At 29.5% G+C, this 17,428-nt stretch overlaps 2 protein-coding genes across 3 annotated transcripts in view; one reads left to right on the forward strand and one right to left on the reverse strand.

Moving 5' to 3' along the window:
- LOC113523417 (cytochrome P450 4g15) lies at window positions 1–12,748 on the forward strand. Its single transcript, XM_026909386.3, has 9 exons — window positions 1–159; window positions 6,321–6,547; window positions 6,913–7,116; window positions 8,206–8,385; window positions 10,095–10,291; window positions 10,663–10,956; window positions 11,040–11,277; window positions 11,542–11,727; window positions 12,312–12,748. Exons 2-9 carry the CDS (start codon window positions 6,340–6,342, stop codon window positions 12,488–12,490), a joined length of 1,686 nt encoding a protein of 561 aa, XP_026765187.1. The 5' UTR covers window positions 1–159; window positions 6,321–6,339; the 3' UTR covers window positions 12,491–12,748.
- LOC113523616 (uncharacterized) overlaps window positions 12,545–17,428 on the reverse strand; it is a 17,715-nt gene continuing 12,831 nt past the window's right edge. Inside the window, exons 7-10 of one of the 2 annotated variants that reach the window (XM_026909613.3) lie at window positions 16,332–16,527; window positions 15,595–15,727; window positions 14,369–14,549; window positions 12,545–13,139 (exon numbers count right to left, since the gene is read on the reverse strand). In XM_026909613.3, coding sequence (XP_026765414.2) covers window positions 13,001–13,139; window positions 14,369–14,549; window positions 15,595–15,727; window positions 16,332–16,527 — 649 coding nt within the window. In that variant the 3' untranslated portion in view covers window positions 12,545–13,000. The remainder of the gene's footprint in view (window positions 13,140–14,368; window positions 14,550–15,594; window positions 15,728–16,331; window positions 16,528–17,428) is intronic. The other variant, XM_052902337.1, reaches the window with a different exon arrangement.

Here is a 17,428-nt window from a genome sequence, read left to right on the forward strand (position 1 = left end):
CTGTTGCGCGAGAGTGATGCGGATAGTCGCTGTCACGACGTCGTAGATCTTATACATATTAAGTAGATCGGTTTTTTTAATATAAATAAATATATTATTAAACTTAACCATTTTAATGAAGTTTCCCGAGTGTTGTGTGCTGGCTGGTCACTACAAAAGGTAGGAAGTAGTGTTTCTTTTATTTGCTTATAGGACAATTAAAATTTTTATGTCCTTTTTTAGTGGTGTTAATGGTGTATTTGTATATATATTTTTTAAGATGAAATATATAATATTGGTATGTTATTTCTAATAAATTAAAAAAATATTTTTTGGGATTTATTTACGTATAGGTGCATATTCATTATTGTAGTAATTAAATTAAAAATATTAAAAGAACGAATAAAAGTATATATATAAATTAATTATTAAATATCAACTAAAAAGGACTTTAGAGAAATTAATAATAATGATATAAAATAAAAATAACACAATTTATCTTAAAAAAATATATATAAGTATTATTTATTAAACAATTTATTAATTTCTCTTATTAACGTTACATATTTGAAAATGAGTTTGTTAATTTATTTACTTACATGTTTGTGTGTTAATTTTTAATATATTTTATTTACATATTTGTAGGTATGAAGATTGTTATTTAATACTTAGATTATTCAGGCTGTTTAGAGCTTATAATATTTACGTGACAGATATATATGTATGTATGTAATATTTAGCGGCTTTCGAAAATTATTGTGTTCGTTTTTTTCTGTATGGACATTAACATAAGTTATTATTTATTTCGGTTAGGTAGATTCTTGAGCACAGTTAGTATGTAAATATATGATTAAAAAATCCATTGAATTTACTAAATGTGTTGATAAATTAATATCGTAAGTATATTTATAACAACGCAACATTATATCTCTACTAGGTATAAAATTTTGCAATATAATCTTAGCAATAATAGTGAATAACAACTAGGCCACTGTAAGCGAGCTGTTGGTATTGTGAAATATTGTCGAAGCAGCATAACGTAAATAACAGATCAACGAAATCTTAGTCACAAATTCGCAAATACTTACTATTGACCTTGTTGTCTGCGGCAAACGTTTGTAAATCGTTTAGCAAAATTTTCTAGTTCATCTGATATGTACTTTTATTAATTAGTACAATAATAATTAACAATAAACATTATATAAACAAAATGTGTAATCAAAATTATATAAACTAATAGGTATATGCACTATTTTTATTAATATTATAATACAACATTTACTTTGCCTTTGTTTGTGATATTTTTTGGTTAAACTATTACACAAATTTGAGGAGATTTTAACAGTTAAATAATCTACGTTAAGGCACGGATATAGAGAACAGAGATGTGATGATTTTATGAGGACGAAGTTTCAAGTATCGTATAAAGTGTATGTGTATGAAATATTAATGTAAAGGGCCCCAAAATAGTCAAGCACCTTGAATTAAGCACGTATGTATTGCCACTTGAGTGATAGTGGTTACAAGTATATAGCCAGTCTGATGGTAATCTTATGGATGCCTAAAATACCAGAGGTATTTTATGAACATTATTAATTCTATATAAACCTTAATACGACCTTTTTGAAGAACATTGTAATGTAATTTCTAGTAAAAACTTGAACACTTTCTATTAATCGTAAATTTTAAAATAAATATTGTGCATTGTTTTACCGAGGTTTTTCCTAAAGACTACAGTATTGGGTTTTTCAAAAAGGGTATATTAAGGTTTCTTCAGGGTCGGCAGGGCGCATGAGACACCCCTAGTGTTGCAGGTATCCATAGGCTACAGTTACCGATTACTATCAGACGGGCTGTATGCTTGTTTGCCGTCTTCATGATATAAAAAAAATAATTTTATTATAACTGCAGATTTATAATCGTTACAACAACATAGTGACAGAAAATATTTTTTAATCTTTCATAGTTAATCGGTCGCGTGACCGACTGGTACTTTTAATTTTTATGTAACTTTTAATGTTCTACCTGACATAAAGTAGTGGACGTCATTTGTAGACATAATCCACATCTTCATAGTAAGATGAGAAGTCATATACAAAGTTTAAATTTTAGCAGTTTTGACTCTGTTGATCTGTTAGTCGATTTCTCATTTAGAAATAAAATGTTGTAAATACGTATTTAATTATCGTTGTGTAAAAGTTATCAATACATAACTTAAAGCTTACGCAGTTATAAATTATGTAAGTATTACTAAAACTCGATAACGTTATTAGACGATTAAATACTTCATTCATCAGTTTCAACGTGTTAAACGATTTCCTATTTTAAAAGTTTGGTCTAAAGATTTATATTGCTATATTTTCTCGATATCAACATTATCTTATGTTGTATTGGTACATGTGTTAGTTTGTATGTCAACTTTATTGCATATTAAAATATGAAAAAAAGAACACAATATACAAAGTAGCTACACGTGTATTTTATTTTTTTGCTTTTACAATATACCTTTTAAATAATCGTGTCAGTTGCAATAATAATATATATATCTCTGTCAGCTATTTCAAATGGTCTACTTATTACATTATAAATTTGTGACATCATTTTAAACTAGTAGCAAAGTGTACGTTACACTTCCATACCTTGTTGCATGGACCACTCATTAATTTAGTAGGTTGCAAAATGTTTAAAATATGAAGTTATATAACTACACAGAGTTATTTTCGTAGTGGTCATCTGATAGATCTAACTCTATAATTCTGTGGAGGACCGACTTAAGTTACGTCTAATATTTGCAGTTTATTAAAATAACAAGGTAATTTGTGAGGGTAAAATAGGCATTACAGTGTATTTTGTATTCATTTTATTATTCATGTCTAAAAGCTATGGTTATCACTCTTCGTCAGATGAGCCTTTAGCTTGTTAGCCATTTCGAAAAAAGTTTTTCGATTAGGGCAAATGCGCATAGTTTTCTTGTACTTATATCATTATCAAAAATATATATTATAAATGTCGATATAGAATATAGTACTGAATATCTTAAAGGCGTCTTTCGAGGAAATATATTTTATAGGTTGCAATAAAACTAACAATTGATGGTTTTATTACAATGTTGTGTTGAAGTAACACAGAACAAATTAATTCAATACTAGTAGGTAGTTAACACTTCAATAATATAATATATTTATTGTCATTTAATTGTCGTTCCATGTTTAATTAAATATTAAAATAGCTATGTAATGTAATGCGGTGGGTATGCAAAATTGTATTTATTTATCTAATAAACTGTTCAAATGCGAAGCTGAGTATTAAGCTTAGATAATGGTAAATGGCACGCTCTAAGCAGTAACCGGTTTGGGGTTCAATGACATGTAAATTTTGCTATTGTGTAATTATATTAAACTAGTTTTTAATTGAGACATCATCTGCGTGACCGAGATATGTTCAATGACCAGGATAAAAGTCCATGTGCTTCCTCATCCCATATAGTAGATATATACTAAATTTCATAATGATTGGTTAAAATGTTAAATCGCTAAGAAAAAACAAACAAACACACTTTCACATTTATTAGTAACTATCATAATCTACGTAAAATTAAAGACGACACTGGTAGGCCTAGTGGCGAGAAGGCTTTGTAGGTCGAGGTTGTATGTTCGAATCTTGCACCTGGACATATAAGTGACTTGTTATTACTAGCTTTTATCCACGATTTTGTCTAGATGACCGGCATAAGGCCATTTGTAAAGATAAAAAGTGGCTTATGTCCTTTTCCATTTTCCATGGTACGTGTATACAAAATTTTATCACTTGATTATTATTACAGCTTAAAAAAATCCTTATGTATAAATTTTAGTCATAGTTCCATAGTAATAGTAGTGCTGTGTACTATACTAAATTGTTTATTACGTCGGATTGTACTACGTAATGTAATTTTTTTAATAAAATATTTAGAAAAAAGGCACACCCATAAATTTACATACTAATAATATTTTTCATAAATATATATTCATAAACATAATTTTGATATCTATATTATATAATTTAAAATACGTGATGTTAAACGATTTCATATTTATAAATTGTGGCAAACGGAAAAAAAATTAATAGAGAAACTCAGGTAAATGGTGTTTCTATCTACTCTATAACAGACAAAGAGCGTGAAGATACAGTACGTACTTAAGGGACTGTAAGTTTTCTGCTTATATTAGTTACTTGTTTATTATACGACTTTACCTTGACTTTATTTGTTAATATATATGTCGACTATTAAAGTATAATACAAGTACATATTAAAAGTTTCAGCTATGATTAATATTTTCGATAATATCCAAATATCTGAATATTAAAACATCATTACAAATATCCAAATAATAATGTTAGTATTTAAATTATTACTACGTATTAAATTTCTAATACAAAATTTGCAAACGATACCTATAATATCTGGCATAAAATATGTTATTCAATACGTTTCGCAATGTTGTAAGTAGATATTATTTAGTAGAAATATTATATATGATGTAAGCTATTCATGCTTATGATTACAATGCATTTAAGGCTTCAGTATAGGTATATCCAGTAACAGCCGATTGCATGTGTTACGTGATTTAATGCAACTAGGCACGAATGTGATGCACTTAAACCTTTTGAATATAGTAGTGTACAGGTTTAAAGGCACGCTTGCGATATTTCTAGCTTATGCAATAAAACGTAAACTTGAAATTATAATACAGTAGCTAATTTAAATCACTTTTAAAATGACCTCTTTTAGGAATATTTAATGATTTTTGTTCTTTACTTACCTATATTTAAATAAGAACATCACAATGTCATAGTTAATATATAGCTATGTACTTTATGTGTCTAATTGAGAATATATAATGATAATTTACTGTGATACAAACAATGTGACAATAAAATTTCAGGCCATATTTGGTCCATATAATTAATTCTATAACAATGAACTCGCCAGCATACTATGTGTACTGTTATGCAGTAACATGCTATTACATTAGTAATATATTTAATTATATATAACTGTGGAAGATTACAATAAAGATAGATTTTTATTTCAATAAACTTTTATCACAACATAAATTTAAATTTTGATTGATGGTAAATTGAAATTGATTATGTGGGTATTAACTACCACTATTAATATAATAGCAGGAGTTATGTATTTTAGTAGTTTATAATATATAAACTACAAATTTAAAATATTATAAAATAAAGTCAAAATAAATGTAGCCGCTGCCGTGTGTGTTAATTGCCTAATACCTAATTAGAAAAGCAGCAGGATCAAGTCTACAGCTAATTTTGATATACGAGATCCCCATTATAATTTGCTTATATTTAATGATACTTAGAAATACCGTGTCATTAACAATGTCCAATGCTTTTTCAACTTGAAATATTCAGTTGTTTAGATTGCCTTACATTGGAAAGTGAGATTTTAATAAAGTTTTTTTTTTGTTTACATTTAATAATAATTTGTTTATATAAAACTAATTTAAGAGAACAGATAGAGAAAGCACCGTACACTTTGTATGATTCTATTACCAAGCACTAATAACAAAAAATATCAATCGCAAATAGAACCTATATAAATAAAAGTATAGTAAATAAGTAGGGCCAAATATATATTTCGTAAAATAATTTTCTATTAAGTACATTTTGTTTTTGAAAAAGTACTGGCAATTAACTCGATTTTACTAAAATTGTAAATGAAAAAATGAGTTCGTTTACTTGTTACCTTTTGACGTTCTTAAAGCTCAACCAAACGTTATAAAATTTAGCATACACATAGTATTTGTATTAGAGAAGGATACAGGTCATATGAAGGTAGACACAGCTAATAATTATGTATTATAAACAATTACGTGAATAGTTTCCCTATACTATCTATATATCCAATTTCGCTTTTAGAAGTACACATACATCATTGCTTCTTGTTATCATTTTATTATTCAGGCATTATAATATAATAGTGCTCAGGAATGACAATCCATGAGAGATATCGTTAGGATCAATATTCATTCAAAATGCTGTCTATGCAGTATCATAGATTCATTATTGTAGGCGTTAGTTACCACTTTGGATCATAAATTTGTGTACCATTCACAGTATCGTTATCGAAACTTAATACAAAATTATTTTTTATCATAATCTTGCGCAACTTTTTTTATTTTTTATTATATAATAAAAATACTATATAGATATTTAGATTAACGAACAAGCTGACGGCCTATTCGATAGAAAGTAACCGTCACATATAGACGTGTATTACCATATGACGCTCGTGAAAACTTTCATGTGTTACTATATTATATTATTGTTCACAGATAAACGTAAATTAAGAAGATGAGTTACACTGCTGAGAATGTCGTGCAATCAAGCACATGGTCTGCCACCACCCTGTTTTATGCTCTTTTGCTGCCAGCTATGATTTTATGGTATACTTACTGGAGGATGTCTAGAAGAAGGTTTTATGAATTAGCTGCAAAGTTAGATGGACCTCCAGGACTACCGCTATTGGGGAACGCATTAGAATTTACCGGGGGATCGGCAGGTAAGTTTTCCTCATGTTTTTTCTTCCTTATTTATTTATTCGTTTACCACTTCGATGAAGACAAATAGATTGGCAAAATATAAGGAGACTAGACACTACAAATTGCCTTTCACGATATTCATACGTTGCATAAATTGTACACATAAAACTATTTTCTTTCTTAATTTTAACTAAAATTAAACTCGATACTCGAATGTACAAATAAAAAACTTCACATGGTACTACGATCATAAAACTACTTAAGCAACAAATATAAAATATTTACGTAATTAATGTCCAGCTGTTAGGCATAGGTCTCTCGTTATTAGATTTAATATTCACCATTCTCTTTCCTCTAAAAATTAGCATTATTTAATTTATTTCAGATATTTTTCGAAATCTTGTTACGAAGAGTTACAACTTTGACGATTCTGGAATAGTAAAGATATGGATTGGCCCAAGACTAATTATATTCATATATGACCCTCGTGATGTGGAAGTGATCTTGAGTAGCCATGTCCACATTGATAAAGCCGATGATTATAAATTTTTCAAACCTTGGCTTGGAAATGGCTTGCTAATAAGTACAGGTATGTGTGTCATTTTATTTTTCCTTATAAGAGTTGGATATATTATCTTCTTAAACAGGCATATTGACATAGGTTTTAATTTTGAGTTTTTCTTCACATGCACGGGTATATTATTATTATGTAATAACTTTTTTACTTTCGTACTCGTGCAGTTCAAAAGTGGTTCAATTATTGCAATGAACTACTTCTAGATGGTACATATAACACACCAGTTTATAAGTTAGTCCTTCAAAAACACAACTGTGAAAACCGCATCCAATTTGGTGCAGTAGTTATCATTTCATGTCAAAACAAATATACAGACAGACAAAATTTCTAAATATATATATTGTTATAACTTTATTTAAATAAAAAAGCCCTTCATATAAATTTTTCTTAAATAATTCCCATGTACAGATATCGTCTAGTTACCATTATATTATATTTTACTAAAATGTGTATTACCAATCACACTGATTGTTCTTTTATTGTGTATTTGTTCCTTTACTTATTCATTATGACATCCTAGACATTAAAAAAACCCGTGAAATTAATTACGGAATGTATTAAATATTTTTTACTACTATAATTTTCATAGGAAATGATTGTCGCCTATCGTCATAAGGACACATTGTAAATAACATCACAGATCGCATTAAAGATAGAAATAAATTTCGCGTTTTCATCAAATATACGTCGTGTATATACATGATGTATATTTAGTAACATATACATATAGAGTAAATACGAGGATTAGTGTATTATAAAACTTATAGATTTTTTAATACAACTGGATTGGAAAAGGGCTCCAACTCGTTGGTTTAGATAGACCTAATCTGATCCATTGTACTGTTTACTGTGTGATTATCACCAGCATCTATAGGGTGATGTATTAGGAGAAAGATTGTTAGTAATTGGAACTAAGAGTAATCTGTGAGGTAGATCTCCGCGCAGTTTTTATTGAAACCCATCGTGGTTAATTCATCACGATGGGCTATCTGATCTGCTTTCATTTCCACTTATCATCCTTCATTATAACCATGTCAGTATACATCGATAGCAGGTGAGGTTACATGCTATATATATGATACATACTATTTTTCATTTTAGGTCAAAAATGGCGTTCTCATCGTAAACTAATCGCTCCCACTTTCCACTTAAATGTTTTGAAGAGTTTCATCGATTTATTCAATGCTAATTCTAAAGCTGTAGTGGAAAAACTGAAGAAGGAGACCAGTAACTTTGATTGTCACGATTACATGAGTGAATGCACAGTAGAAATCTTACTAGGTAAGTGCCTTTAGCTCATAATTTTTTATATACAACAATGCTAACTATAAGCTCTCCTTATCTTAATGTTTACTTTTTGTATGCTAATAGTTTGTAATGCAACTTTATGTTTATTTCTAGTAAATTTCATACTTACGGTGTAAATTTAAAAAAATATCTCTATCTTTTTTCAAATAATTCTGGTTCTCAAATTAAAATTGATAGAGAATCAAATCGGAAGCCTTAACATTGCAAAAGTTTTATTTGATTAAATCGATAAAATTGACGCTCATATAGATTCAAGTCAGAATATAGTAATTGCAATTATTACTATGGTAATACGATACAAGTAGTATTTATCTAGATCACAACAACAGGAAATCGCTATCACGGTCTTAACATTTTAAGTTACGGAAAATTTAAAACAAAGTACCTATCATAAGAAGAAATCTGCATAGATACATACACAATTTCAAGGAGTCTTTGCACAATTAAAGTGATATAGAGATCAATTTATTTGTCTCGTCACGTAGCTAGTCAACTGCGAACTACACGCAGGTCACGGCGATCGTCACTGGTTCGCTAGATGGTGTTCTTGAAGGCTATAATTATTACCGTTTGCGAAATTGACTCACGAAAATTACAAGACAAATTCGTAAATGGAGCTTTTAAGTAATTGTAGAGCATGTCTTGAATCAAATAAAACAACAATCTGTAGTCTGTTGCGTGATCATAATTAGATTCAGTTTCCATATAAGTGGATGTTATAGGACATAAGATCATTATAATCTAATAACTTTACCTAGAATTAATACAGGAAGCTGAATTAAATAGACCTTTAAATTACAATATGCATTACTTACGTCCGTGAAGTGTCTTATGGTGTGCAATTATGTCGTTTACTTTAGATATGTATATCAGTTTAAAGAGCTAATAACTCACTTCAACTCTTTTATTGTAGTATAATCAACCACTTTAAAGATTTAAAATAATTATATTAATGGTGTCTTAGAGACTTTGGATATCTGGGTGCGATATTTCACAGACATCGATAAGTAATTGTACTTTTTATCATGCAAATGAGAGATATAAATCTTTTTAGTGGAAAGTAACGTCTTTCGAATACTGTCATCCTTGAATTTAATTTATTGTCTAAAAGTACCTTATTGTTATTTATAGACAATCAGATAAAATTAGATAGGGATGTGACAAACTTCAAGGTGAGGGTAAGGTTTTGTTCGCTTTTGTTTCATTTCAGCAATATTATTATATGGCTATATACAACTTCGTCACTATTATCCTGCTTCCTTCTATTATATTTAATGGACATTTGTATGTACACACATACACTTGTATTCGTTTATATATTTCCTTTAAACGTGATTGAGTAATAGCTCTATTTTAATGAACTTTTTGCATATAAACATATCCTGAATCCATTTGATACTTTTTATAACAATGTGCGAAATCAAAGTGACGCTATATAAGTGTGTCAGAGCTATTTTTTTTTAAGTTTTTGCAGTGAATTATATTCTGATTATACGCAGTCGCAGAACGATGCCGACTTTGGCGACCCCCCACGCGAACACGTACATAATGGCCAATATTCGCCATCAACGGACTACTGGATATTATCAGACTCGATTATTATTCTAGTTGCGTAACCTAAATACAGCGAAGGTTAACAGTCTTTCTCTATAAAACATCAGAGATATTTAATTAAATTCTAGAAACTGCGATGGGAGTTAGTAAGAATACTCAAGGTGAAAGCGGGTTTGAATATGCTATGGCCGTGATGAAAATGTGCGACATCCTACACTTGAGACATACCAAGATTTGGCTAAGACCAGAGTTCCTGTTCAACTTCACCCAATATGCCAAAAATCAGGAGAAACTTTTGGGTGTTATTCATGGCCTAACGAAAAAGGTAATTATTTTAGACATTTATATAATAAAAGTGTTTGTTTTTTCATAGATAAATTTGTAGATAAACATACAGCTTGCTTGATGGAAAATAAATGGATTATTGCTGGAGTCCATGAACGCCTGTAGTGTTTTTAGATAACAATATAGTATATATGTTATTGTGAAGCCATTGAATTACAATGTAATGTAGTTAGTGTAGTTTTACGGTAATATTTCATTCTCCAAATCGAAATACAGATTGTAATGTTAATCCATGCAAACGGCTTTGTACAAAATGTTAATATCAAAAAATATAATTTAATAAATTGTTATTTTAGAAATTATTGTAAAAAATTTAAAAGTTTATACAATATAAGATTATATAATATACAGGTCATTAAGAAGAGGAAAGAAGAATATAAATCTGGAAAGAAATCTTCCCTAATGAATGAAATAAATGCCACTACGAACGGTGCTGACGATACTCTGCCTATGAAAACAACGTCGGTTGATGGTTTATCCTTCGGTCAATCATCTGGTCTTAAAGACGACTTGGATGTTGATGATAATGACGTTGGTCAAAAAAAACGTTTAGCATTCCTGGACCTGCTGTTAGAAAGCTCACAAAATGGGGTTGTTCTTTCTGACGAGGAAATAAAGGAACAAGTGGATACAATTATGTTTGAGGTAATATTATATAAACGGAAAATATATATATGTTCAATTTTATTGTCATAACTTTACACTAATATATATACATATATATTTAGGGCCACGATACTACAGCCGCTGGCAGCAGCTTTTTCTTGTCGATGATGGGAATTCACCAAGATATTCAAGATAAAGTCATAGAAGAGCTGGATCAGATCTTTGGAGATTCAGATCGCCCTGTAACCTTCCAAGATACTTTAGAAATGAAATATCTTGAAAGATGCTTGATGGAGACACTTCGTTTGTATCCTCCAGTTCCAGTAATTGGTCGTAACCTCAAACAAGATATTACATTAGGTAAGGTATTAAATCACTAAGAAATTATTAAACGTGTACTGTTGAAATAAATTAACGTACTGTTACGTATGTGCTTCTTTCTTTGAGAGGAGCATATTAATCTATTATTACCTCGAAGGTTTTGTTTCAAATTTACTTTTTGCTTACTGGTGTATACTAAGGAATAAAAGCAGTGGTAACATAATGACAAATTGTATATTTATCCTGTTACTACATAGAATTTTTGTTTATTCTAATTAAATTACAACTTAATATATTTTACAGCATCCTGTAATAAAAAGATACCTGCAGGAGCTACTGTAGTAGTCGCAACGTACAAGTTACATCGCCGACCAGATATTTATCCCAATCCTAATAAATTTAATCCGGACAACTTTTTACCTGAACGATCTGCAGACCGTCACTACTATGCATTTGTACCCTTTTCGGCCGGACCTAGAAGTTGCGTGGGTAAGTTGTGTTGTTAATTTCATATAAATAATAGTTTAACAAATTTGATTGATAACTATTTTGATAGCCAGCTTAAGATAATTATAAACCCTTTTCTTACCAGTATAGTAAAAATGTAACTGCGGTCTAAACTTTGACGATGTCTGTACATGGGAGATATTTATTTTAGTTTTTTAATGCAATTTAGAATAGCAACTAGCGTCACGGCCAACCTTATGGAAAATGGTAATCGTCACTTATAGACATGAATATACAAGTCATGTACATATGTATGAATATACATACTTTACAGTCATAAAACAATAATTAAATATTGTATAAATAACAGGAAGAAAATAATAATGTACCAATGTAACATGACTTGCGATTTAATGAACTAATTATAACAATTATTCTCACGTATACAAATCAAATATCTAAGGTCATATATATCATACCTCTACCTCATCGATTGTCTAATAATCCACACTCCTGCTGACTGTGGGGTATTGGATTTTTTTTTATTTTATGTCCTGTAACTAGTATAATTGTATATACTTATTAAGGACTTTCTTTTTTTACTGATTTTTTCTTTTTCTAATCAGGTCGAAAATATGCCATGCTTAAGCTGAAGATTATTCTAGCTACTATACTCAGAAATTTCCGAGTTTACTCCGATTTGAAAGAGGAAGATTTCCAATTACAAGCTGACATTATTTTGAAACGTGCTGAGGGATTTAAAATTAAACTCGCACCCCGCAAGAGGGCAGCCAAAGCGTTTTAATTTAATGAGCACTTTTTAATGTCTCCTATTTCTCAAATTAATTTTAATCATAAGTTTTATTTTTGTGATGCCAGTACTGATTAAAATTAGGTGTTGTTACTTATAATTATAAAAGGCGGAATATAGTAGTCTATTTCAGATGGGTTAGACGGTAAAAGGATTGCTTGACATTTTGCTCAAAAAAGTTATTTGTTAGTTAAAAGTACATAGATACTATTACTTTTTATGTAATAAGATTAAAATAAACGTTCTTAAATATATTTGTTTTTTATTTCTAATTTATTTTATCGTTACAATTCTTTTTGTGGTTTTATTGATTATTAATAAAACTGGAATGTTTACACAATAATTAATAAGCTAATAATAGTAAAATAATTAAAAAGATATCGTTAAATCAACATTATCACTAAAATACTAAATAATATTATTATCACTTTTCAAATTATAAAAATTAAAAGGTGATAGATTATACGATTTTATCTATGAATTAGGCAACTTTTCGACTTAATGCTACGTGATATTCTGGTAGCTACTTCGAAGTTTGCGAATATCTTCTACAGTGTTCATCCTCTCAAGCATTACATTAGTCTCTGAATATTCTAAATGCATTTTATCTATTGCTGATTCTTCTTTTAGCTTCAATTGAATCCTATAAAAGAATAGACCAGTATTAATCATACAGTCTAATTTTGTATTCATCTTTTAAAACGTTCCAATTAAATCTAAACGTATAATAACAGAATATTATTCATAGAACAAGGTATAATTCAATATTAGATTTCATATTGAAGCATCATATATTATATATTCTATTGACGTTAATTATATTATTGGATTATTAAAGTATAATATTTTTCTGGTAGCAGTTAAGAGATATTATTAGACATATTAAGACGAGTATGTCTCTTTACAGCTACGTATGCAATTTCAATTTATTCTATTGCAAAATATATAAAAATTTCAAGAAAAAATGAGACCAGGCTAAACTGCTTAAAATTACGTCGTCTAAATATTGGATCAACAATAAAATCCGTAAATTAAAATCGTGATGACGTAATTAGCTAAATAAGATCTTTGTTATTCAAACGTCCTTGCACATAAACATAAAATAGGGTGTTAGATACTGTACTTGTGGAGACTCTTTTACAATAAAATGCGTGACTTTTTGTACTACAAATGAGAAACAAATGGAGAGTCTTTCTGATAAAGAGTGGTATAGTCTATATCGTTTATACAGTATGGCCACTCCCTTCCTTTCTTTTGAATTGGCCTTGCCCACTTCGTTACTCAAATAAGTATGATGTTTTAAAAAATCGCACTGCATTCGTATATTGAAATATAAGAATAGGTAATTATAGACATATATGATAATATTCAAATGTCATCAAACAGTAATTAAATATAGTTCGGTACATTAAGTTACTATTTCACAAAAGAAATAAAATATACAATAGTATATACGCGTCTAAGTGAATCAAATACATATCAAGTCTATAACTGGCAGTTGTAATGATTAGAATGTATACTTATACCTGTTTTATCACTTTCTTATATGTAATATAGCCTTATTCATGTTATCTAACTTTTGAAACTCAAAATAACAAACAAGCTTACAGTCCACCTGATGGAAAGTGGTAACTGTCGCCTGTAGAAATGAACTGCATTATGGATATAAAATTCTGTAATGCTCATGGTAACTCACATGTTCATCCCTGAAAAGTAGTTTTGTGCCTCTATAACCTTATATAATTTCAATGCAATATATCACCCTTCGAACTGAAATATAGCTATGTAAATATTTGTTACATGGTAGAAACACGAGTAGGATAAAGAATATATTGGATATATTTTGTAAATTTAGTTTATAATCTAAGATACCTAAGCACATCCAATGGTGTTCTATGGTGAACAGAACACAGGCATGGTAGAAGGTCGTGGTGACGTCTCTTCACCCACCAGCCTACTTTAGAGAGTTTCCATTCTATTGTTTTTGTTTGTGCTATTGAACAGCTTCCTGCTTCTCTTATGAGGTTAAAATAGGCGGCCATTAGTTCTTGACCTTAATAACATAAATATTCATTAATTACTATCTTTCGACCGCGGCGACGTTTGCCTATTGCATTATACTGTTACATAACAGCGACTCAAAGCCACTTTTATTCTAATAAGTGATGAGACTTCTCAGAAGCTCGGGTTATTTACTTTAATTATCTACTTTAGAATCCTCGTAATTTTACGAGCAGGCTTAAAGTCTATACTAACTTTTGTTTTTATTATAAAAGTTATTGTGGTCTTATAAATGTGAAAATGTGTATGTTTCATAATCGTTATCTTGTTTTATATATCGTTTATATTTATAATAAGTTCAATATTGTAATTTTATGGAGAAAATAATAAAGAGTATCTATCATCTATACCTAAATGGCTTTAAATGAAACATTAATATTTATAAAGACTGATCACAATTTTGATAAGTAGGTACTAATATAATTCTAAATTGCGTAAAAAACGCCGCGATATATAGTAAGTATATCATATATCTTAAAATTGAGTGCAAAATTTTGCACTTGGATTCCATAACGTTATTTAGGCATCTGATGAGACTACCTGCCTAACTTGATACCTTACTGCTTGATAATAATCAAGAGCTGGAGAATCTAATTACTATTCCGCTTTAGCCTTTACTTAAATAATACAAGTACTAGAATATTTTTGAATAAAAGCTATCGTGAGTCATACTATATTGTATTTATTCATTTATCTATTTACTCATCTATTACAATTATTTATGTCAGCTTTTCCCACGTTTTAAATTCGGGGATGCCAGAGCAGTTTTGAACTCAATTTAAAACAAATTTAAATCGTGAGTAAAGCCGACATAAATAATTATAATGCAGTACTAAAATAATTTAGCATATATTATTTAACATTTATTTATACATGAGCATCCACGTGTTTATAAATAATGATTATTTGATGATGATGATGAATTAAAAATGCTTCCCCTTTTCAATACGAGTATATTAATATATTTTAATCCAAAAAAATGCTAAATGTTTTTGATAGTACACTGAGAAAATACATTTTCTATATATATGATTTACCTGCTGAAATTGCCATCATGAGTCGTGACTGTTCCGCCTCTTCTTCATATATTTCCTTCTTACGAGACTGATATATAAAGGCACCCTCAGTATTTTCCTTGGTTTTTGTATGTATCGGCAATGCAGAGATTGCCTGCAAAAAGTACATGTACGAGTAGCACTTAGATTGTTTGCCGCGCGGTCCTGACATAGAATGTGTCACCCCTTCTCCCGTGGGTGCCATAAGCCTCTTAATGTGCTAAGGGATCTTAATGGTGGAGAAATGGGCAGCAGCATCCCTCTTAAAAAAGACATCAAAGCCTAACCGCAGCTGCAAACCGACCTGCCAAGTATGACAACTACTGGCTAAACCTCTCAATGACAAAGGAATTTTATGGCGAGGCCTATATTTAGTAGATTGTTACAATTTAAAGCAATATCCCATTATCAATTTGTAATTTACAGAAGAAATCGTGTCGAGATCGACCTGACAATATTATTCTCCTTCAAATGAGTGGTTATAAGACTGGTAACGCTGTTATATAGTACTGTTAATAGTAGTGGTTTATTCATTTCAATGTACAATCGAATTCTAACGATACTAGCAGTCCTTCATCTATAAAGTCTTTAAAAAAGTTACTGGTTTTCGACCATTCAAACAATTCTTTTTTGTAATTTACTCTAAATTGTGCCAAGCAAATTATTTACTTTTCAAATTCTTAATAACAACTTAAATTAGTTTAATGTCATCAACATACTTCTTGAAAACTAAAGCCCATGAAACAAGCGAATGCTTCAGATAGATGCTGTGTGCCCAGTTCTGGTCGCTCCCTCCGAAGGTGAAGTTCTCCAAGAAGATGCAATGCTTTTCCCAACTGTCGCCTTAGATTGTGTTCCATCGCTAGAGCGCCCATTTCTGTTAGCAATTTTGCTGACATCTCATGATCCCCTAATCTGAAAAAGCCATCTGCTTAGGTGCCTTTGTTTCTTTCCTGTTTTGCTGTGAAGTTGCTATGTTTGCATAAATTTGTTTCGGTTTGTATTAGTAAGATGGGTGAAATAAAAAATATAATATATAATATATTAATAATACAGTAAAATTATAGGATGGTTTAAAACCATAGTCCACAGTTAAAAAAAAAAACAAAGACAATTTTGGAAAATAATTAAAATAATTTACTTCCATTATAGGTATCGAATATTAAACCTTTTAAGTAAGAAACAAAAAATTTTATTTATTTATACGCTTTTGTATATTCTCTTATTTTTTTTATATTTTGCAATTCGTTATTGTTATACTCGGCTAATTTTCACTTATAGAAAATATAATCATAGTAATTTTAAGCAACTTTTATTTTTAATAAAATGGTAAAAAAACCATCAGATATTAAACTATTTTATAATACCGATTAATTTATTAGTACAGAAGTTTAAAAAATTTAATGACGTCGAAGATCGTTGTAATAAGTCTAAAATATAAATTGATTCCTATTTGTTATGCGAATAAATAAACTGCCATTCAATTTATATGAATCAGCTATTACTGTGAGGACACGTACCTAAAACATCAATGTGACCTTTCTATAATAATATTGCAAAGATCACGACAACTTCTATTGAAACAATGCCATATGTTTAGTAAATTTATGGGCTTGAAGAATTAACTACCAAAGTTTATGAGTAATATAATTGCAGGGAATTTATTAATGTGTAGATTAAGTAATAAACTCGCTTATGAACTACCTATAATGCAACAATCAACTCGTCATAAATTCATTTCTAAATTAATTTAGGTTTCGCTCACTCGGTCTCTTCAAATGATATAGTTTTAAAGAAAATTATAGTTACGCTCAGA

Source organism: Galleria mellonella, unplaced genomic scaffold, assembly GCF_026898425.1.
Source record: "Galleria mellonella isolate WM207_F2 unplaced genomic scaffold, CSIRO_AGI_GalMel_v1 utg90, whole genome shotgun sequence".
Lineage (NCBI taxonomy): Eukaryota > Metazoa > Arthropoda > Insecta > Lepidoptera > Pyralidae > Galleria > Galleria mellonella.

Bases quoted from the DNA above. Each gene is read 5' to 3' on its own strand.
- LOC113523417 (XM_026909386.3), top strand. From the start codon at position 6,340: ATGAGTTACACTGCTGAGAATGTCGTGCAATCAAGCACATGGTCTGCC. The intron at 7,117-8,205 runs GTATGTGTGTCA...TTTTCATTTTAG, and splicing joins TGGCTTGCTAATAAGTACAG to GTCAAAAATGGCGTTCTCAT. The intron at 10,957-11,039 runs GTAATATTATAT...ATATATATTTAG, and splicing joins TGGATACAATTATGTTTGAG to GGCCACGATACTACAGCCGC.